The sequence below is a fragment of the Sorghum bicolor genome, chromosome 1, assembly GCF_000003195.3.
Source record: "Sorghum bicolor cultivar BTx623 chromosome 1, Sorghum_bicolor_NCBIv3, whole genome shotgun sequence".
Taxonomy (NCBI): domain Eukaryota; kingdom Viridiplantae; phylum Streptophyta; class Magnoliopsida; order Poales; family Poaceae; genus Sorghum; species Sorghum bicolor.
This window is the reverse complement of record NC_012870.2, coordinates 62155362-62175032: the sequence shown is the minus strand read 5'-3', so window position 1 is coordinate 62175032 and position 19671 is coordinate 62155362. Positions and strand designations below refer to the sequence as shown.

General features: G+C 39.8%; 2 protein-coding genes across 2 annotated transcripts; one reads left to right on the top strand and one right to left on the bottom strand.

Annotated features, from left to right (window-relative positions):
* LOC8066278 (probable ubiquitin conjugation factor E4) lies at positions 2983 to 12053 on the top strand. The gene is made up of 16 exons (XM_002467634.2): positions 2983 to 3945; positions 5697 to 5901; positions 6670 to 6821; positions 6921 to 7191; positions 7678 to 7833; positions 8332 to 8535; positions 8956 to 9068; positions 9153 to 9267; positions 9384 to 9473; positions 9550 to 9753; positions 9847 to 9942; positions 10099 to 10221; positions 10326 to 10418; positions 10493 to 10657; positions 11296 to 11385; positions 11479 to 12053. The coding sequence occupies exons 1-16, from the start codon at positions 3095 to 3097 to the stop codon at positions 11641 to 11643; spliced, it is 3093 nt and encodes a 1030-aa protein (XP_002467679.1). The 5' UTR covers positions 2983 to 3094; the 3' UTR covers positions 11644 to 12053.
* Positions 15461 to 19288, bottom strand: LOC8066277 (pentatricopeptide repeat-containing protein At4g31850, chloroplastic). The gene has a single exon (XM_021451496.1). It carries the CDS (start codon positions 19069 to 19071, stop codon positions 15775 to 15777), a length of 3297 nt encoding a protein of 1098 aa, XP_021307171.1. The 5' UTR covers positions 19072 to 19288; the 3' UTR covers positions 15461 to 15774.

Here is a 19671-nt window from a genome sequence, read left to right as displayed (position 1 = left end):
TTTTATTTGGTGTACTAACCTCAATTATTTGAGTTGATTCAATTTACCTCAAGACAAGATTTGTCTATTTTGTTTCTCCACATTCAAGTTAAATTTTGATTTAAAATTTTATGAGGGAATAGTAGCACCATAATTTGTGTTTTTAAAAATATCATGATTATATCATTATTTTGGTAGGTTAGTACTTAGAATAATAAATTAATACTAGAAAAACAAAAGTGTATTAAACATAATGATATAAAATTCATAATATATTTTAAGAATAGTATATGTTGTCTATGACCGCCTCACAAAATTCAAAAGTAAAAATTAACTTGTACGTAGAGAAATGAAAAGGACAAAACTTTTTAAGGAGTAAATTGAACTAACTGAAATAGTTAAAGGGATTAAATCGAACCAAAGATTAGCTCAAAAGCGATGCTTGATGTAGTAATTTAGACCCATGATCTCTTTTCATAGTTTAGTATCTTTTTGGTTTGTAAAAGTATAATTTTGTGGTATTACAGTTTTTGAAATAGTGCCATCCAAATATGCCCTAACTTATTCGTCTGATGGACTTCCTATTGCTTGTCATGGAGACCCTTCTCATACTTGAGACTATAGTTATTTGTTACCATGAATATTCACAAAGATGTGGGACTTGGAGAAATTCTACTCAACGTCAATGACAAGAAGAAGAAATTCACATTCATACTAACGCCATGTTTAGTTCATGAAAAAAATTGGATTGGGCTACTGTAGCATTTTCGTTTTATTTGACAATTAATATTCAATCATAGACTAATTAGGCTCAAAAGATTTGCCTCGTAAATTACATGCAAACTATGCAATTAGTTATTTTTTATCTATATTTAATGCTTCATGCATGTGTCTAAAAATTTGATGTGATGGGATGAAAAATATTTTTTTGGAACTAAACATGGCCTAAAAGTGAAATAGGATTCACATGTAAGATTCATTCATGATAAAATTGTATCTCACATTAAACAGGTTGCGGAGATAAATAAATGTATTAATGCAACTAGTGGTGCGGGAGTGACTTTGTGAGAAGTTTTCTCTTTGCAATAGCGTTCTGATCATTGCTTGTAGGGGATTAATTTACTCATTAACCTATCTCTTTTCTTTATTTGTTTTTTCCTTCTATATTGCTCCTCTATTTAGTAGTTTTCTTATCTTTGTTTTATCCTTGTCGCAGTAGTATGCTTGTCTGAATGTCATCTCGAGTAATTGCTCCATAATACTAGTACTTTAGCTAGTAGTAGTGTGTCCGGTTTTTTTAGCTTGTTTAGTCCACTTTAGTTAGTGTACCCTCTCTAATCGCTTGTTTGATTCTATAATGGCAAAGACACACTTTCAAGCTATCTAATGTATTGGTTCAACATTGTTTGCATCCGAGGGATGTGAGAATGACATCCAATTATTCATGGGTCCACCAATCCATGTAAAGAAGTACAAATTCATGGGAACTGACTTTGAAAGTGCGTATAGGCCTTTGTTATAATGGTTCTTGGCGATTGGATAACAAAACAATAAAAGGATCAATGAGTTTGGTGAGTCTTTGAATAAATTTCATTAGAAATGATTATGTCAAATTAATGATATTGCTCAAAATAATAAGAAGCAAGCATATTTGACAAGGCAGAATGGGACAAAGAGAAATGAATATGTTTGGTCTCAATAGTGGCTGACATGCTTTGCATGAACAAGGAGAGATTGATACTGATTATTTTTTTAAGAATGAGTCAAGAATGCATAAGTGAAGAAATATCAAGCAAAGGTCAATGACAAATGAGATAATATATAGGATACAAGGTGGTCTCAGTATTGGTTTGCTTGTATGAAGAAAGACTTGAAAATCACTACGCATTGATATTTTTCAAGTTTGAAGAAAGAAGAAGAAATTTATCAAGAGTAATACTAGTGTGAAGATAGATGTCGAAACTAATGTTTGTCTCAAGACAAAATGAAGAGGATATATGGAATCGTGAATTGGCTTTGACCTTATCGATGTGGATTCATATATGTCAAGATATATATAATCAGACGAAGATGAGCCAAGTCATGTAGTTGTGATGTACAACTTTTGGAATATGACTTTGGATATGGATAATGTTCATATGGGAGTTCAAATGGATGTTTAATGTTGTTTCAATATATGATATGACTTGATAATAGCTCGATAGGGTATACATAGAAAGGAAAGAGCTTTGGTAGAATAAGCAAAGGTGAAAGGCAAGCCACGACTTTGACGCGAATGGACCACGATTGAGATGAAAAAGAGAGTATTTGCATTACTGAGCGAGCTATGATGGGCTATATTGTATGGACGATCAAATATTTGTTGTATTATAAGTGAAAGTGACTTGAAACCATGAATAAAAACTCCTTTTGAAACGATTTAGGTTACATACTCCTCAAGGTGGATTTGCTAAAAAACATAAAGATAATCGCAACCCATATGAAGATATATTATAAGAAATGACATATGAATATTGATATTTTTAAATATTTTAACTTTTCTTGATATATAATTTTTAATATATGGACATATAATATATATCAAAGTGTATTACAAGATCTATATACGAGCACGTACAAAAGTTAAAATATCTAATAATTTGAAATAATAAAACAGTACTTGTAATAAAATAGGTATACGGTGAAATAATAAAAGAGCACTACTCCATCCTAAATTATAAGTCGTTTGACTTTTTTTACCCCAAATTTGACCACTCGTCTTATTCAAAAAATTTGTGTAAATATAGTCAAATTTTAAGTCATTCTTGAAGAACTTTTATTAATAAACCAATACACAACAAAAAAAGTGATATTTTGTACAAAATTTTGAATAAGACGAGTGGTCAAACTTGATATTAAAAAAATCAAACGACTTATAATTTGGATGGATTGAGTACCTATTTTGCTGCATGTTTCACCGTAATCGGCCGAGTACCGTATACCCTGTCTGCCCCCTGAAACAACCGCAAACCCCCAACCTCAAGTCCAGCGCTCTCTCGAGTCTCTCGACCTACCACAACACGCGATTCCCCAAGTCGAAGCAGCACAACCAGCAGCGAGCCGCCGCCCGCCGCCGATGGCGTCCCCATCGCCGGCTTCCACGCGTCCACAGCGCTCGCCTGACGAGGTGGAGGACATCATCCTCCGCAAGATCCTCCTCGTCTCCCTCACGCCGCCGGCCAACCCCAGCCCGGCCGTCGCCTACCTCGAGCTCACCGCCGCCGAGCTGCTCTCCGAGTCGCGCCCTCTCCTCGCCCTGCGCGACGCCGCCGAGCGCCTCCTCATCGACCGCCTCTCGCTCCCGGACCCGCCCGCCGGGTCCCCGACCCCCTTCGCCTTCCTCGTCTCCGCCTTCCGCCGCGCCGCCGACGAGGCGCGTAAGATCTCCACCATCCGCGACGCCGCTCTCCGGGCGCGCCTCGCGGCCTCCATCGCGCACCTCCGGGCCCTCATCCTCTCCTACTCGCGCATCGTCGCCGGGAACCCCGACACCTTCCCCACCCCGCCCGGCGCGCAACACCCCGCCGCCGACCTCCTCGTATTCCTCCTCGCCGAGGCAGCCGACCCGCTCGACCCCACCCCGGCCCCCGGGGCGCCGCCACCGCCGGGCTTCATTGATGAGTTCTTCGGCGGCGCGGACTATGACTCCATCGAGCCAGCCATGGGGGAGCTGTACGAGCTACTTAGGCAGAGCGTCGATAAAGTTTCGGCCCTTGGTGACTTCCAGCGCCCATTGCGGGTGCTCAGGCGGCTTGTGGGGATCCCCAATTGCGCCAAGGCCCTGGTGAACCATCCCAAGTGGATACCAAAGAATCAGATCATGCTCATTGGGGAAGGGAGAGTCATGGAGCTCTACAGTGTACTTGGAGCCTTCTTCCATGTTAGCGCTATCCGAGACCGTGAGTTTGCCAGCAAGCCTGATGTCGGGTGAGTGCTATTTATCTTGCTCTTTCTTGTTGATCGATCGTTACAGCTACCATATATGCTTGTTTATATGTGCAAAACTCGCATTTGGGGTACTGTGCCCCTGCTGTTGGTGGTTGGCTATGACTGAAACCAACGACCCATAAATAAATTATATTAGAGATTAGAGATTGAGCTAATAGGATACAAAAGTTTGGTCAAGCAAGCCTTTTCTTACTGCTAATAGGATACAAAAGTTTCAAATTTTGAATATTGCTTTTGTGGAGATATTTGAATTCTGAATTTTTAAGTACGGCTTCTAAAGAATCTTTTTATTGTGCACTGCTTCAGTTAAGCTGTGAACTTTCAAGTCTGTCACTGCACTTTTGGTACTCGCATGCTAGCTTGGGATTAGGCTAGAAACTTCTCTTTCCAAGGTCAGGAGAGTGGGACAAGAATGTTGATCTTTCTTCCTGCTACTTAGGTATTAAATCTAGCATCCATTAGTTCATTACTCCCTTCATTCCAAATTATAAAATGTTTTGGCTTTTCTAATTACATATCCTTTGTTATGCACCTAGATATACACTGTCTAGATACATAGTAAAAGCAATGTATCTACAAAAGCTAAAACATCTTATAATTTGGAATGGAGGGAGTATTAAACTAATGGAGTTTTAGATTTATATCGTGTGTAGTTGGCCAGCTGATTTTTTTGGCATCCTTGATGTTGGATTAGGACTTTGGAAGAGAATCTCAATCGGAAAATATCATATATAGTGTGCTTCAGCTAAGGATTGGCATGGGTCAGTTAAAAGATTAATAATTCTTTATCTGCCAAGCCTACGAGGGCCATCTGAGGGATGTGGCAAACATTGTATGGCATATAAGGAATTTCCCTATCAATTAATGTTCACAATTGCAAGATTGAATCTTTCAATGTTCAAACTCTCCATGTTCTTCTTTGGATTCATTAAAAAAATCTGTTCTTTATCATGGTCTTGTGAGGTTACTTTTTTGCTAAAAGGCATAATTTGGACTTCAGGATCTAGGCCGTGTTTTGATACAAAGTATTTTTAGATTTTTAGAAAAATACCATGGTTTTGTGAAATACTTTAGTTTTAGAGCGCCATGAAGTGTTTGGGTACAACAAATCTATATCTATATATCCTATAAAGACAAACCCCACTAAGCTAATTCTCTTGCACCTCCTTACGCCACATCATCATCCACTTCTTCTTCTTCTTCTTCTGCATGCAATTAAGTGCCCACTCACAAACAGTTTCAGTAATGGATGCAGCTACCTACACATGACCATGCATGCATACGGCTAGCAATTATTCTCTCACGTGATCTTCTCTCTTCCTATATAGATGACTTAATAGACTACAGTGAGACTATATTTATATTCCCCCTTCATACCCGCAGCAACGCGCGGGGAATCCTCCTAGTTTTATGGTTTTGAATACCATGGTATTGCTGAAACTGTAGTCTTTTTGGAGTTTTAAAAACTCCACTCTGGACCTCTTTTTTCTAAACCACGGTTTTGCACATCAATGGTTCTAAAACTACAGTTTCTTTATACTATGGTTTCTTAATACTACAACATCCAAACAAGGTCCTAGCTTTTAATTTACCATGTCTTTGGGCGTTTGATACCCTATCTTTTGACTACTGAAAGACTATGTGTTCCAATCCAGGCCCACTACTTACTTTTTGTGCAGATAATCATATAGGTCTATGTTTTTTCTTTGATTATTTAAACTTTTGGCCAGGCAACAATGTTTCTCAGAGGCATCTTCACGTCGGCCAGCTGACTTGTTGTCATCTTTCTCAACAATCAAGACTGTTATGAACGGCTTGTATGATGGCCTTAAGGATGTCCTTCTAATCCTCCTAAAAAATTTGGATACTCGAGAAAAGGTTCTTGAGTATATAGCAGAAGTGATAAATAAAAATGCATCCAGATCTGGCATGCAGGTAATCAAATAAATTTAACTGAGCATAACCACGATGAGTTGTTCTATTAGACTAAGTTTCCCTATTTGCACCATGTTTTCCTTTAAATCACATCTTATGGTACATATTTAACACAATGTTTGCAAGGTCAGATTTCATTCACTTTAGTGTTTCGAAATATTTAGCATTATGTGCCAATTTGTGGGTTTATTTATGTACCACAGTATGTGGCAATGTGGAATCTAGTGAACTTTTTGCCTAATTTCAGTATGATTTTACTGTTATGGCTCCATTAAGTGTTTTAAAATATTTAGCACTACGTGCCAATTTGTGGGTTTATTCATGTACCACAGTATGTGGCAGTGTGGAATCTAGTGAACTTTTGCCTGTTTTCAGTATGATTTTACTGTTATAGCTCCATTAAGGATGCTTTCAATTGACCACTAAATCCAGAGTACAAATTATAAAACTTTGCAAGAGTCAGTTTAGTTCCAAACAGAGCCCAAGTGGAGGAAAAGAATTTTTCATTCATTGCCTGTACTTTGGACATGAAAATAACATTGAGATAGTGCAATCTTAAACTTGTTACTTTTTATAGCATTTTTACACTAACATAGAGAAAACAGTGCATTTATGTGTTTGTATCTTCAAATAGTTGCAATGTAAATCTAATAGATGGTGACCTATGTGGCATATTGTCCTTCATTGGATGAATAAACTATACTTCAAATTGTAAAATGCTTGTTGGTATTACATTCTTTAGTGAACTCATCCTGTGTCATGCAACAGGTAGACCCATTAAAATGCGCGAGTTCAGGTATGTTTGTGAATCTTAGCGCTGTGATGCTCCGTCTATGCGAGCCTTTTCTGGACAACATGGAATCAAAGAAGGATAAGATTGATGTCAAGTACCTCTTTTGTAACAATAGAATCGATTTCAAGTGAGTGTTCAGGATAATGTGCCTGAAATGTCTGATGTGCAATTCTGAGTATGTTCCATGTTCTAAACTATTTCACTGATACATTGCATTTGAATATAGGGATTTGACAGCTATAAATGCATCTTCAGAAGAAGTCTCGTCTTGGATAGAGACTATAAACAATGAGCATGCTCAAAATAATGCCAGTGGAGAGGCTCGATTTGTGGAATCACAGGAAGCCACAAGCTCTGGCAAAAATAGCACAGCCTCACTACTTAGGTGCACAAAGAAGGATAATTTCTCATTTATTTGTGAATGTTTCTTCATGACCTCAAGGGTACTTAATCTCGGGTTGATGAAAGCTATATCAGACTACAAACATATTTCTCAGGTCTGGAGATATCTTTCTTTATTTCACATAACACATATGTTTCTTCTTGTTTTATTTACATTTATGTTTTTTTGTTATCTTCCTTTAAACAGCATGTTCTGGTATTCCATCTTTCTGAAAAGTGAAAACATAGGGCACATATTGGATGCCCTTGTCCATAAATGTAGTGCACATTTCATATTCCAGTGCAAAAAACCCTAAATGCACCCCTCTAAATATCCAATTTTTTTTACTTTGCACTGGTTACCTGCACACGTTCAATCATAAGTGGTACTGTGGTAGCATAGTCATTTTGAATCTCACCCTTTTTATGTGCAAGACTGCAAGTTAAAATGAGCTATATAATCTCAGATGGACAGTATATTTGTTGATCCATGCAACACTACCTGATAAATTCCTAGTTTTGTTAGGACGAAGACATAGTTAGTGCAAACTTTATGTATTGAACCCTCTACTGAACACATACCATGTATATTACAAATTCAGCAACTTGCAAGGTTTGAAGATGATTTGGAATCAAACAGAGCAGTGAGAGATCAAGGAGGGGGCTCACCACAGCTTGAGCAAGATATAACTCGCTTGGAGAAGATTGTCGAGATTTTATCACAGGACAAATTCTGTTATGAAGCTCAGATACTACGAGTATGCTCATAAACTGAAGTCTGTTTATTCTATATTGTATTCATCTTACTGCCTATTAATGTGAATCTTCTTTGACCAAATTTTGGGACTGTACGACCTATTTCTGGTTGTTTTCCTTTTATATCATAGAATGGATGGTGAGCATTCAATGGTTTTGCACCTTTTTTTTTTCCTGTAATTGCTATATACAAACCCCTCTTGATCAAGCTCATTGTCCCTGCAAAGAAATTTTATTCTGTAGTTTCTTTTTCATTATATTTATGCCAATTTTCCTGCAGTGCTAGTTCGTGTCATATAAAATGATGCTTTTGTGCTAGTTCCTGATTTCATACACTTGCAAGGTCATAGATCCCATGTTTCGTTAGGGTTTTTTGTCAGAAGTTCTGAAAATCTCCTTTGGATATCCTGGTTTATGGACAGCGAAGTGTCTTTACTTTTGCAGCTTTAATTGTTCTTAATTTAAAACTGCATGATTTACTATTGAATCTCTTTTGTCAGGATGGCGCATTCCTTCAACGAGCATTATCTTTCTACAGATTAATGATACTGTGGTCAGTTAACCTAGTTGGCGGATTTAAGATGCCTTTGCCATCACAGTGCCCCAAGGAGTTTGCTTGCATTCCAGAACATTTTCTTGACGATGCAATGGATTTACTTGTTCTAACCTCTAGAATTCCAAAGGCTTTGGAAAGCTTTGTATTGGTGAGTATCCTCCTTATCCATTAAACAAAAGGGGCCTCATTGAGTTATGCCGCTTTCAGCGCGTTCCTGAGCAGCCCTGGCCTTAGTGCCTTAGTGTCTTCTTAGGGCCTGTTTGGCAGGGCTCCTCCGTGGCTCCAGCTCCGAGCCCTACCAAATGTTTTGTAGGAGGCGTTTTTCAGTGAAAAACAGAGGAGCCGGAGCCATTTTGGAGGAGCCAATGGTTCCTCTAAAACTTTTCTGGCTCCTCCGGAGGAGTCCTGCCAAACACCCCCTTAATGCAATGCCTCAGGGGATGTCTTTTCCGGTTTTCCCCTATGGGTCTAATTTGTTTTTTTCTTCAGTTTTGTCTGATTTTGTGATTGCCATACCTTGGTCATATAGCTGCTTATAATTTTTGAATTTTGTTTTTTTTTCCAACAGGATGACTTTCTCAGCTTCATCATTATGTTCATGGGAAGCACATCTTACATTAAGAATCCTTACCTAAGAGCAAAGATGGTTGAAGTTTTGAATTGCTGGATGCCGCAAAGAAGGTTCATAATTTTATGCACTCCATTATGATCTATGATTTATGACTGTAAGGTTTTGTACTGAAGGTTCCTATGTCATTTGCGCAGTGGCTTGAATTCTACAGCATCGTTGTTTGAGGGGCACCAACTGTGTCTTGACTATCTTGTTAGAAATCTTCTAAAGCTTTATGTGGATATTGAATTCACTGGCTCCCATACACAAGTGAGTGGCATGATCAGTTTGACAATTTCCATCGACTAATCTGTGCCTTACACTAATCATTTCAGATCGTTTCAGAATTGTGCAATTTATTGTCTTATTCTTTTCTATTTCTGCAGTTTTTTGACAAGTTTAACATTCGACATAATATTGCTGAGCTTCTGGAGTATTTATGGGATGTTCCTAGTCACCGAAATGCATGGAGACAAGTGAGTGAATATTCCTGGACAACATTTTTTCTGCACTCACTTTTTATTGATATATTTTCCACATTTTCTGTGACAGATAGCGAAAGAGGAGGAGAAGGGTGTATACTTAAATTTTCTTAACTTTCTCATCAATGATAGCATCTATCTTCTTGATGAGAGCTTGAACAAAATTCTTGAACTGAAAGAAATAGAGGCTGAAATGGCTAACACCGTTGAGTGGGAGCGCAGACCTGCTCAAGAAAGAGAGGAGCGACTGCGTGTATTTCATCAGTGGGAAAATGTTAGTCTTGTTTAGCAGTGTTTACAATTCATGTATCTACTTCAATTGTCTTTTTCTGAATGACTTTTTGATCTATGTATTTTCACTTTCCAGATTGTTCGATTTGACATGAGGCTAGCCAATGAGGATGTTGGGATGCTTGCATTCACCTCAGAACAAATTCCAGCACCTTTCCTTCTCCCTGAAATGGTAAGCTTATTATATATTCGTTCCAGTTAATATGTCATGATGCCCTGTGTTATTCTAAACTTTATTATTATAGCATTGCCATGATAGCCAAATGGGAATCACTGTTAGACTGTCCATTTTGTGTAAATATTTTGATAATCCCTTATTCTTATTCAGGTGGAAAGGGTCGCAAGCATGCTTAATTACTTCCTCTTGCAACTTGCTGGTCCCCAGAGGAAATCTTTGACTGTAAAGGATCCGGAGAAGTATGAGTTCAAGCCGAAGCAGCTATTGAAACAGGTTCCGTGGATGGAGCGATTTACTCTTCAGTCACTTCTTTCTTTTACATTACATCTATTGTGGGATAGTTCTCTCCGTTTTCTTTACTTGTCTTTCCATTGTAGATTGCCACCATCTATGTCCATATCTCAAGGGGCGACAAGGAATCTGTCTTCCCAGCTGCAATCTCGAAAGATGGCAGAGCATATAATGATCAGGTAATTTGTGCTTTGTTTATCCAATTAGAGATTGCTCCTGTATTTGTACTCTGACCATTGTCTATCCATTGCAGTTGTTTGCTAGTGCAGCTAATATTCTGTGGAAGATTGGGGGTGATCCTAAAATCATACAGGAGTTCATGCAACTTGCTGGTAGGGCAAAATTTGCTGCTTCTGAAGCTATGGATGCTGAGGCAATCCTTGGGGACATACCAGATGAATTCCTCGATCCAATTCAGGTACTATATATTGCTATTTCCTACAAATTCCATCATTTTCTTCTTCCTCAGACGAGTTTGTAAGGTGAAACGTAATTGAAGGTATCTGGAAGTCTTGCACTTCATTGTTTTCGGATCATTAGTTTTTTTCCTCGATAACTCTGCTTGTTTTCTTTCTTCCATTCTATTTTGCATGGCTGGAGTCAATGGGATTGATCTTTGAGTTAGCTTTTTTTATATCAGCTCTAGTATAGTCAATAATGCATATGCTGGTATCAGGATGATCTGGCCCAACCAGCCACCTCAAGGCTAAGCTTGGTGTCTCTGTTGTCTTTCCTGTATTGGTAGAGCTGACTAAAGCACCACCTCAAGACTGTTGAGCGATTTGAAAAGCATTTTTATCCTAGTTTAACTAAGACGCGGTGTATTGTATGGTTCTTTCTGGGTGAGCAAGGGACCTAAAGGCTGATGAGAGCTCCTGAACTGGAACCATAGAACACACTTTGCTCCCACTCGGAACCATATTTTTTATCCAGACCATTTGATGTCTTAGCACCAGACCTCCACACTTGTTGGAGGGTTTGTCATGATGTGTGCTGCCCATAAAACCTTCTCGTTTAATCTGCTACTTCTTGTTGACCTGTGATTTTACCTTGCAGTATACTCTAATGAAAGATCCTGTGACACTGCCATCATCGAAGGTCACAGTAGATCGGCCCGTAATCATCAGGCATCTGCTGAGTGATTCTGTAAGTACCGTGATGTCCCTCAACTATCGATACAAACTTTCATTCAGTGCTATGCTGTGGTATTTAGCAAGTGTGGTATATATAATTCTGCAGACAGATCCATTTAACCGCTCCCACCTCACTCAAGACATGCTGATACCAAACACGGAGCTCAAGCTGCAGATCGAGGAATTTGTCCGGTCCCAACAGTCGAGAAAGCGATCTGCTGCGGTGTCAGAGATTGGCGAAGCGGACGGTGCTGATGATATGGCCGAATGAATTGTGCCAGGAGCAGCCTAGCAGGGGATGGACATTTTTTGTTTTGCGGGAAAAGAGGGATGGTTAACTTACACGAAATTTATGGGTCCATCGGTCCGTAGCTTGTGTCCCCATTGTCTCGATTCTTTGTAAATGTTGTAAGTGCACACTTGAAATCTCTAAGTTCATCGATACAAATCTAATTATAGAGGAAGCCTGGTCTCCAAAATCTTACACCGTTAGCCCGTAACATAAACAGTTTGTGTTACGTATTCCCACTACAACCCTTCGCCTTGGCTTTCTAGGGCATGGCACGATGAGAGTTTCCATGTCCAGTCCCAGCTGTCAGCTTCACCCCAGGAAGCTGTGTAATTTTAAAAAATATATTTTTTTTTGAAAAAAGTAATTGCAGAACTGGGAGATGGAGAAATTGCAGATACAGTCGTTCGGTCTTTTTTTTTAAGTACTAGATAAATGTCATAAGAATCATATCCGACGTGGACACATGATTTCAGTTTTCATATAGTGGAAACACAGAATACGGATGCGTAAGCTTTGCGAAGGATGATTCTTATCGTGGATAATAATGATGGTGACATTTTTTTCCCCCCTTTCGCTCTGTTTGGCTAGCTGTTTTTTCGTTGATGCTGATCTGTGAGAAAAAAAATACTGTTTCATGTCTGAAAATAGGACTGATTTTAGCAAGCTCAAGCGAACAAAATGAAATGAGCCTAGGAGGATATTCAGGGGATGTTTGGTTGCTAGCTATAGTCTACCACAACTAACTTTAGGTAAGTGTGGCAAGCCACAAAAAGTATGGCTAGCAAATTGGTTGCCACACTTTGTCATGTCTAAAGGAATTTTGGCACACTTTTTAACTCTATGACATGTGGAGCCAAAAAAAATCATGTCTAAGCTTAGTTGTCAACCAAACACTTGCCAACTTGGTTAAACTTGCTTAAGGTAAAGTGTGGCAAATTGTGACTAGCAAACAAACAGTCCCTCAGTGTAGGTCTCAACTCTAGAAGGCCAATTAAAGCAAGCTTGATCCGACACTTTCAGACTCTAAATCAATTTCTTCTACCAACTTATATCAACACGATCTATATTGTTATGTTCACGAGCTAACGTCTTTATACAAGTGTGGCACCCGCCTAACCCAAAATGCTCCACGATGCACCATATACAAAAAACTTGCCACGGGAGGGAAGTGCCATCTTTGGAGGCCCGGAGACCTACGCGCTGCATATGCACCCCGATCATCGTTTTCAAGATTGACCTCAAGTGCAGGAGCCCTCCTTATCGGAGGAGTAGGAGGAGAGGATGACATTGAATCCGACGATTCATAAAATACTCCTTAATTTGTGTCTGCGGTCTTATGATATGCTTCAGGTTCCTCCTGTGTTACTAGTATGTTTCTAGCTATGGGTAGCTCCTTATTGTGGTGATGTGTGCATATGTTGGAGTGTGCTGTGTAATTTTCTTAGCTTTGTTTGATGTGTATGTATCAGTGATCTAACTAATGATGTTGTGGCTTAGGGCAGTGTGGTTATAAAAATATGGATGTAGGGTCTTTACCTATTGCCTTTATGAGTTTGGAATGGAATGTTGGTGTTTTCTTAGCTTGTTTGATGTGTATGCATGTCCTTAAATTTCTATCATATGTATGAATTTTCTTCGAGAGGGTCAATGAGAAACCATCTTACAGTTGATTATACTCTCTCTGTCCTTGAATAAATAGATTCTTAGAGTTGTTTTAAGTTAAACTTTTTAACTTTGACCGAGTTTAGAAAAATCTATGACATCAAATTAATATAATTAGCCATACCAAAGAATATTTTTTTATAATGTGCTCATTATATGTCATAAATGTTGTTACTCTTTTCTATAAAGTTAGACAAACTTAAGATAGTTTGTCTTGCACAGATTCTAGGAAATAATTTATTTAGGGAGTACCATACGTGATAGCTGGGTAGAAACCTGCAATATCTACATAGAAAAGGCCACAAACTTTTAGTTTTACATGAATGAACTAATTTAGTTGTAGGTAAACAAAGTCTGAACATTTTTCCTCTTTGAAATTAGTTACTATTATGCATGATCCACATTTTTTACTCACACCAATTTGACGCATGATTCACAGTAGTATGTGTTTGCGCATGAGACTCAGTTGAATGCATAGAGTATGTGTTTACATAGGAACAGACTCAGGCCTTGTTTACTTCCCAAAAATTTTACATTTTTTTTTAAAAATTCTCCATTACATTGAATCTTGCGGCATATGCATGGAGTTCCTGTTGGATTATTGTTTTGGATGAGGATCCTTAAATTTTATCTTTTTCATCCAGCTGTGAATGGACATTCTGGATATGGATCCAGAGGGATGCGAATTCTTCAATTTGGATTGCGGTAGTGATCTTTCCTCTCAAGGTTCTAATCCAGTTGTTGTTTGTGAGTTCCTGTTGCACTGTTTCGTTTTTTCTCCTTACCAATTAGAAAATGTGGGTGATAAAATTGGCTCAAGTCCAAATTCCTTTTAGTTGTCTAAAATAACACAATCCATCATGTAATCTTCAAGCTGTGCGGAGGGTGTCAATAAAAACTGTATATCTGGGCGTATTCCCTGGTCGACCATCTTCTGAAAAGATTCCTTAAAAAAAACATCTTCTGAAAACGCTGACAAATGTTTTCTGTGTTACAAGCTATTCCATGCCCGTTAAGTACAAAAATTTTCTGCATAAAATATACGGTTGCACCTACTATCCTGAGACGGAGGGAGTATATCTTTCCAGTTTTTAACAGCCAATCAAGAAGAAAACCATATGTACATGTATCAGGTAGAAGCCTTCCCTCATCAGATTATAATACAAGTTTAAAGCCTGATCTTTTTTTCTTTTCTTTTCTTTTTGGTTTTGCGTTGCCTTAAAAGTTATAACGTAAGTTGATTCAAATCCTCTGCAATCTCCTCCTGGACTTTTAGCATTTCCTCAATCCGCATTGACTTTCCTATGGCATCAAGAATCAGATTGTAAGTGAATTGATCTGGGCCACATCCTCGTCTTTTCATTTCTGCGAACAAACCCTCAGCGATATTAATCAGGTTTTCATCCACAAGGCCACTGATAAGAGCAGTTTTTAGTGAAACTCCAACAGCTACACAATCTTAAGTGAGGATGCTATTTAAATCAGAAGTGCAGCAGCCAACAATCATGAACTCGCGGTAAAAGGCAGAAGGAAAAAATCTGACATGCAAATAATGGCATTCATGTTTTGGAACAAATTCACAGCGGAGATGCAAGTACTCTTCTAAGATGGAACAATAAGATAGCCTATTCAGCGGCACAGCATGAAGTGAGCATTTCTATCAAGATCTAGGTGCAACAACACTCTGCATATTGATATTTGATAAGTTATAACTTGATGATCATGGCCTCATCAACATGGATAATCAATCTGATAAAAACTGCAGGCTAAAAGGTGACAGAAGAACACATGATCAGCTGAGGTACGGGCTCAGCTGAATGATATATGCAAGATAATGCTTTAGCAAGACCATTTCTTCCAACCATTATTCCGAAAGAGTGAATTAATAATAGCAAATGGCTTGCACAAAAAAAAAGAGCAAAAGGATCAATCAATTAAATGAGTATAATAAACCATAAAAAAAAACATGGTGCACAATGGGAAAAATATCTCAAAAAGCCATCACACAGTTATGTAGTATGCAGTGTTTGGTCAGAACAGAGTACTGTGTGTCAACAAATAGAACTAGCAAATGCAATTTTGTCAGCCTAGTTCAGTAATTGAATCACAAGTAATCTTATCAAAACAAAATATATAACATGCCACGTTAATAGCAGCAGAAACCACTATTATAAAACCTGTAGCTGTACTGCAAGTCGATCTTTTTCATGACAGACAGGTGAATTCGGTAGGTGTGACTGTTTTGAACATGCCAGTGAAATGGAGCACATGGTAACATTATCTGTATATTACAAAAACTTCTGCTAGTAAGAATGGAACAATAATGTAGAACAAGATCTATCGATCCTCAGGTATGTTAAAAATATTGGCTACTATGTACAGTTGATCATTTTCGCACTATGGACACAACTTTACAGAAATAACTACATACTGTAACTAAGTTCTCAGTCACAATTGATTTGGAAGTTGCATATAAGTGCTAGAATTAGGCTGGCACCCTCCAACAATCATCTGACCATAGGCAGCATATGCATTATCTGTACTGCCAGAGACACTGTAACCCCTGATAAGGGCATTATATGTGAAAACATTAGGTTTCCATCCTTTTATCAGTAGTTCTTCATACATTTGCGCAGCTTCAGAAGCTTTCCCTGCTTTCCCTAAGTGGAGAATTAGTGAATTGTATGTGTACAAGTTTGGGACAATTCCTTTCTTCTTCATCTCGTTGAAGAGACAGACTGCTTCCTCTATTCTTTCAGATTTTCCAAGACCATCAATGAGCAAATTATAGATGATAAGATCAGGTTCAAGTCCTAATTCTAGTAGCTGTCTAAAGTAAGACAAACCATCATTTAATCTTCCAGCTGTGCAGAGGGTATCAATAAGAACTGTATAGGATTTTATATCTGGGTTTATTCCCTGCTCAACCATCTTTTCAAAAATCTGACAAACATTTTCTGTGTTGCCAGCTATTCGATGTCCATTCAGTAGAATATTATAGATGGTGCAATTAGGTTTGCATCCATACTCTAGCATCTCATTAAAAAGATTTTCAGCATCCACCATCTTTCCAGCTTTCAACAACCCATCCAGAAGAGGACCATATGTACATGGTGTTGGGGAGAAGCCTTCGCTCATCAGATTGTAGTACAAGTCTATAGCCTGCTCCAATCTTTTCGATTTTACGAGACCTGAAATGATAGTGTTATAAGTAACATAAGTTGATTCATATCCCTTACGATGCATCTCCGCTTGGACTCTTAACATTTCCTCAATCCGCATCGATTTCCCCATGGCATCAAGAATCAAATTGTAAGTGAACTCATCTGGGCCACATCCTAGTCTTTTCATTTCAGTGAACAAGTCTTCAGCGATATCAATCAGGTTTTCATCCACAAGGCCACGGATAAGAGAATTATATGAACCAGTTTTTAGTGAAACTCCAAGACCTTTAAACTTATTGAAGAGTTGATGTGCTTCAAGAGCTTTCTTGTGCTTGCAGAGGTGCCTAATCAATGGGCATAAAAAGAAATCATTCAGCAGAATTCCCCTAGATGCTATGTTTTCAGCAAACTCGATCGACTTTTCCACACCAGCCTTGTTCAGTATCCCTTCCATCAATGAATGGAATGAAGACTTGTCTGTGTTACAATCAGCCTTCAAAATGTATTCTTTTACAGTATGCAGAGCTTCCTTCATCAACCCATTTTTCACAAAACTCGGGAGGATAGTACACAGTGTTGCGTAATCTGGAGCAAGAATCTTTTTCATTTGACAAAACATCCTGAATGCCTCTTCAAATCTTTCCTCTTTAATAAGGCCATACATGACAGTGTTATAAGATGAGAGGTCAGGTGTGCAACCTTTCTCAGTCATACTGTAAAGCATACCTATTGCACAGTTCACCTCCCCATTTTTGCTGAGACAATCTAGAACTGTGTTGTATGTAATTAAATTAGGTGGATGAATGCTATGGGTCATTTCTTCGAGCAGATGCATTACCTCCTTAACTTTGCCTTCTCTTCCTAATCCTGACAAAAGTGTGTTGTACGTACCATTAGTGGGCTCAATTTTCATTTCTTTCAATTGATGGAAAAGTTTCCATGCTTCATTTCCCTTGCCTCCCTTGTAGAGTGTATCAATCAATGAATTCAATGCAAGAACATCAGGAACACATCCAGTTTCCACCATGTCAGAAAAAAAGTTCATAGCTTCATCAGCCTTTGATGCCTTACTGCAACATTTGATCATCATTGTGTAGGTGATAGTGTCTGGAGAAACTCCCATATCTTTTAATTCATAAAACACCCTTTTTGCCATTCCAAGTCTGCCAGATCTAGCAAGACTAGACAAAACAGCATTAGCAGCAGCAACATCGGGAACGATCCCTTTGCTCTTCATGTGCTCATATCTTTGTATTGCTTTCAAAGATTGACCAGATTTTCCATAGTAATTAATGAAGAGGACATGTGTGTAGCCATTTGGACTAGGACCACAAGCATTCATATGGTTGAAGAGCTCCAGAGCACGGTCAAACATATCAGCTTTCAGAAACCCAGATATTAAGGAGTTGTATGAATACTGCTCAGGTGATATACCCTTTTCCTTCATCTCATCAAACACAGCCAAAGCCTCATCAAGTCTCCCAACTTGGCATAATGCATCCACAACTGCGGTGTAAGAAACAATATTGTCGTTATACCCATCAGCTACCATGGCATTCCAAATTTCCATAACTGATTGTGAGTCACCACTGTCACCACACTTGTCTAAGAGAGTGATGTAAGTGACACGATCAGGTTTCTGATCACTCGCTTTCATCTTCCAAAACACATCCTTGGCGTCACTGAGCCGACCAGCATCACAGAGAACCTGTATAACCACAGTATGCGTGACGACATCTGGTTTGCACCCTGAATCCTCCATCTTCCCAAGAATCTGATACGCCTCATCAAACCTCGCGGCCTGCCCAAGAACCCGGATGCAGATGGTGTAGCTATACACGTTGGGCTTGACGCCGCGGGCCTCCATCTCGTTCAGCAACCAGAGAACCGTGTCGACATCCCTCTTCTTCCCAAACGACACCATCAGCACGGAGTAAGTCCTCACACTCGGCGAGATGCCGTCCTCCACCATCGCCTTGTAAACCTCCATGGCCTCCGCGTCGAAGCCGGACTTGACGAGGAAGTAGATCAAGCCATTGTACGTGTAGCCGTTGAGGGACATCCCCGCCTCCCTCATCACAGGCAGGGCCACGGGCGCGCTGCGGAGCCCGCCCTGGACGCCGACGCCGCTGAAGACGGTGGCGAAGGTGCCGACGTTGGCCTTGACGATCTGCTTCTGCATTAGGTCGAACACCTGCGCCATGTCCCCGACCCGGCCGTGGGCGCGCATCAGCTCCAGCATGTAGTTGCACGACTCCGTCGTGTGCACCGCCGTGGGCTGCCGCGCCGCCGCCGTGAAGAGCTCCAGGGCCTCGGCGGGGCCGGGCGCCGACCGGAGCATGTGGACGACGCTCTCCGTGCCCGTGCCCGCGCCCGCGGCCCGCCGCCGTTCGTGAACCCGGGCCGGCGCTGGCGGGGCCGACTGGCGGCAGCCGGCGTGGCCGCCTCGCCGCCGCCGCGTCGGCGGGGCTACCAGGAGCCCAGTGGACGGAGCCCCGGTGTTGCCGGGCCTTGAGGTCCTCGACGGCGCCGGTCGCGACGCGCCGGCGCCGCTTAGGACGCCTGAGCAGCAGAGGTCCATTGCCGCTCCACACGGCAGCAATGGCGAGCGGAGCAGCGATGAGCTCAACTGGGAAATCCGGAATCGGTTAGCTGCTTGTGCTTGTGGCTTGGTCGGTGATCCCGCCAGCCGCGGTGATGGCGGAGGAAAATGGAGATGGATATGGTTTATCAATGGCGATAATGCGGATACTTGGGTCCTGACTCCTGAACCAGTGATCCCGGCACCTGTATCTTTTTTCCCACTATCATATCATCTTTGGGGTAGGGATAAAAAGGAAGACGGACAAAAAAAGATATTTTTTCTAATATAATTTTTTTGGTATATGCGCTCGCTCTTTTTTTTTAAGGTAGGGATAGAAATGGAAAACGAACAAAAAAAAAATTAATTTTACTCTAATCTAAATTATAAAAACTTTGCCTCTCTAGAACGTCATATCTAAGTATATAGTAAAAACAATCTATTAAAAAACGGAAATATATTATAATTTTGTAATGGAAGAAGTTTAATTTGTGGATACAATTAGAAAAGTGGGATAAAAAATTAGGATGTGCGAGCATATGGACAAAAATAAGACCCAGTTTATACGTTCTAGTATTACAAAATCATAATATTAAAAAA

Bases quoted from the DNA above. Each gene is read 5' to 3' on its own strand.
- LOC8066278 (XM_002467634.2), top strand. From the start codon at position 3,095: ATGGCGTCCCCATCGCCGGCTTCCACGCGTCCACAGCGCTCGCCTGAC. The intron at 8,536-8,955 runs GTGAGTATCCTC...TTTTTCCAACAG, and splicing joins CTTTGGAAAGCTTTGTATTG to GATGACTTTCTCAGCTTCAT. The intron at 9,474-9,549 runs GTGAGTGAATAT...TTTCTGTGACAG, and splicing joins ACCGAAATGCATGGAGACAA to ATAGCGAAAGAGGAGGAGAA.
- LOC8066277 (XM_021451496.1), bottom strand. From the start codon at position 19,071: ATGGACCTCTGCTGCTCAGGCGTCCTAAGCGGCGCCGGCGCGTCGCGA.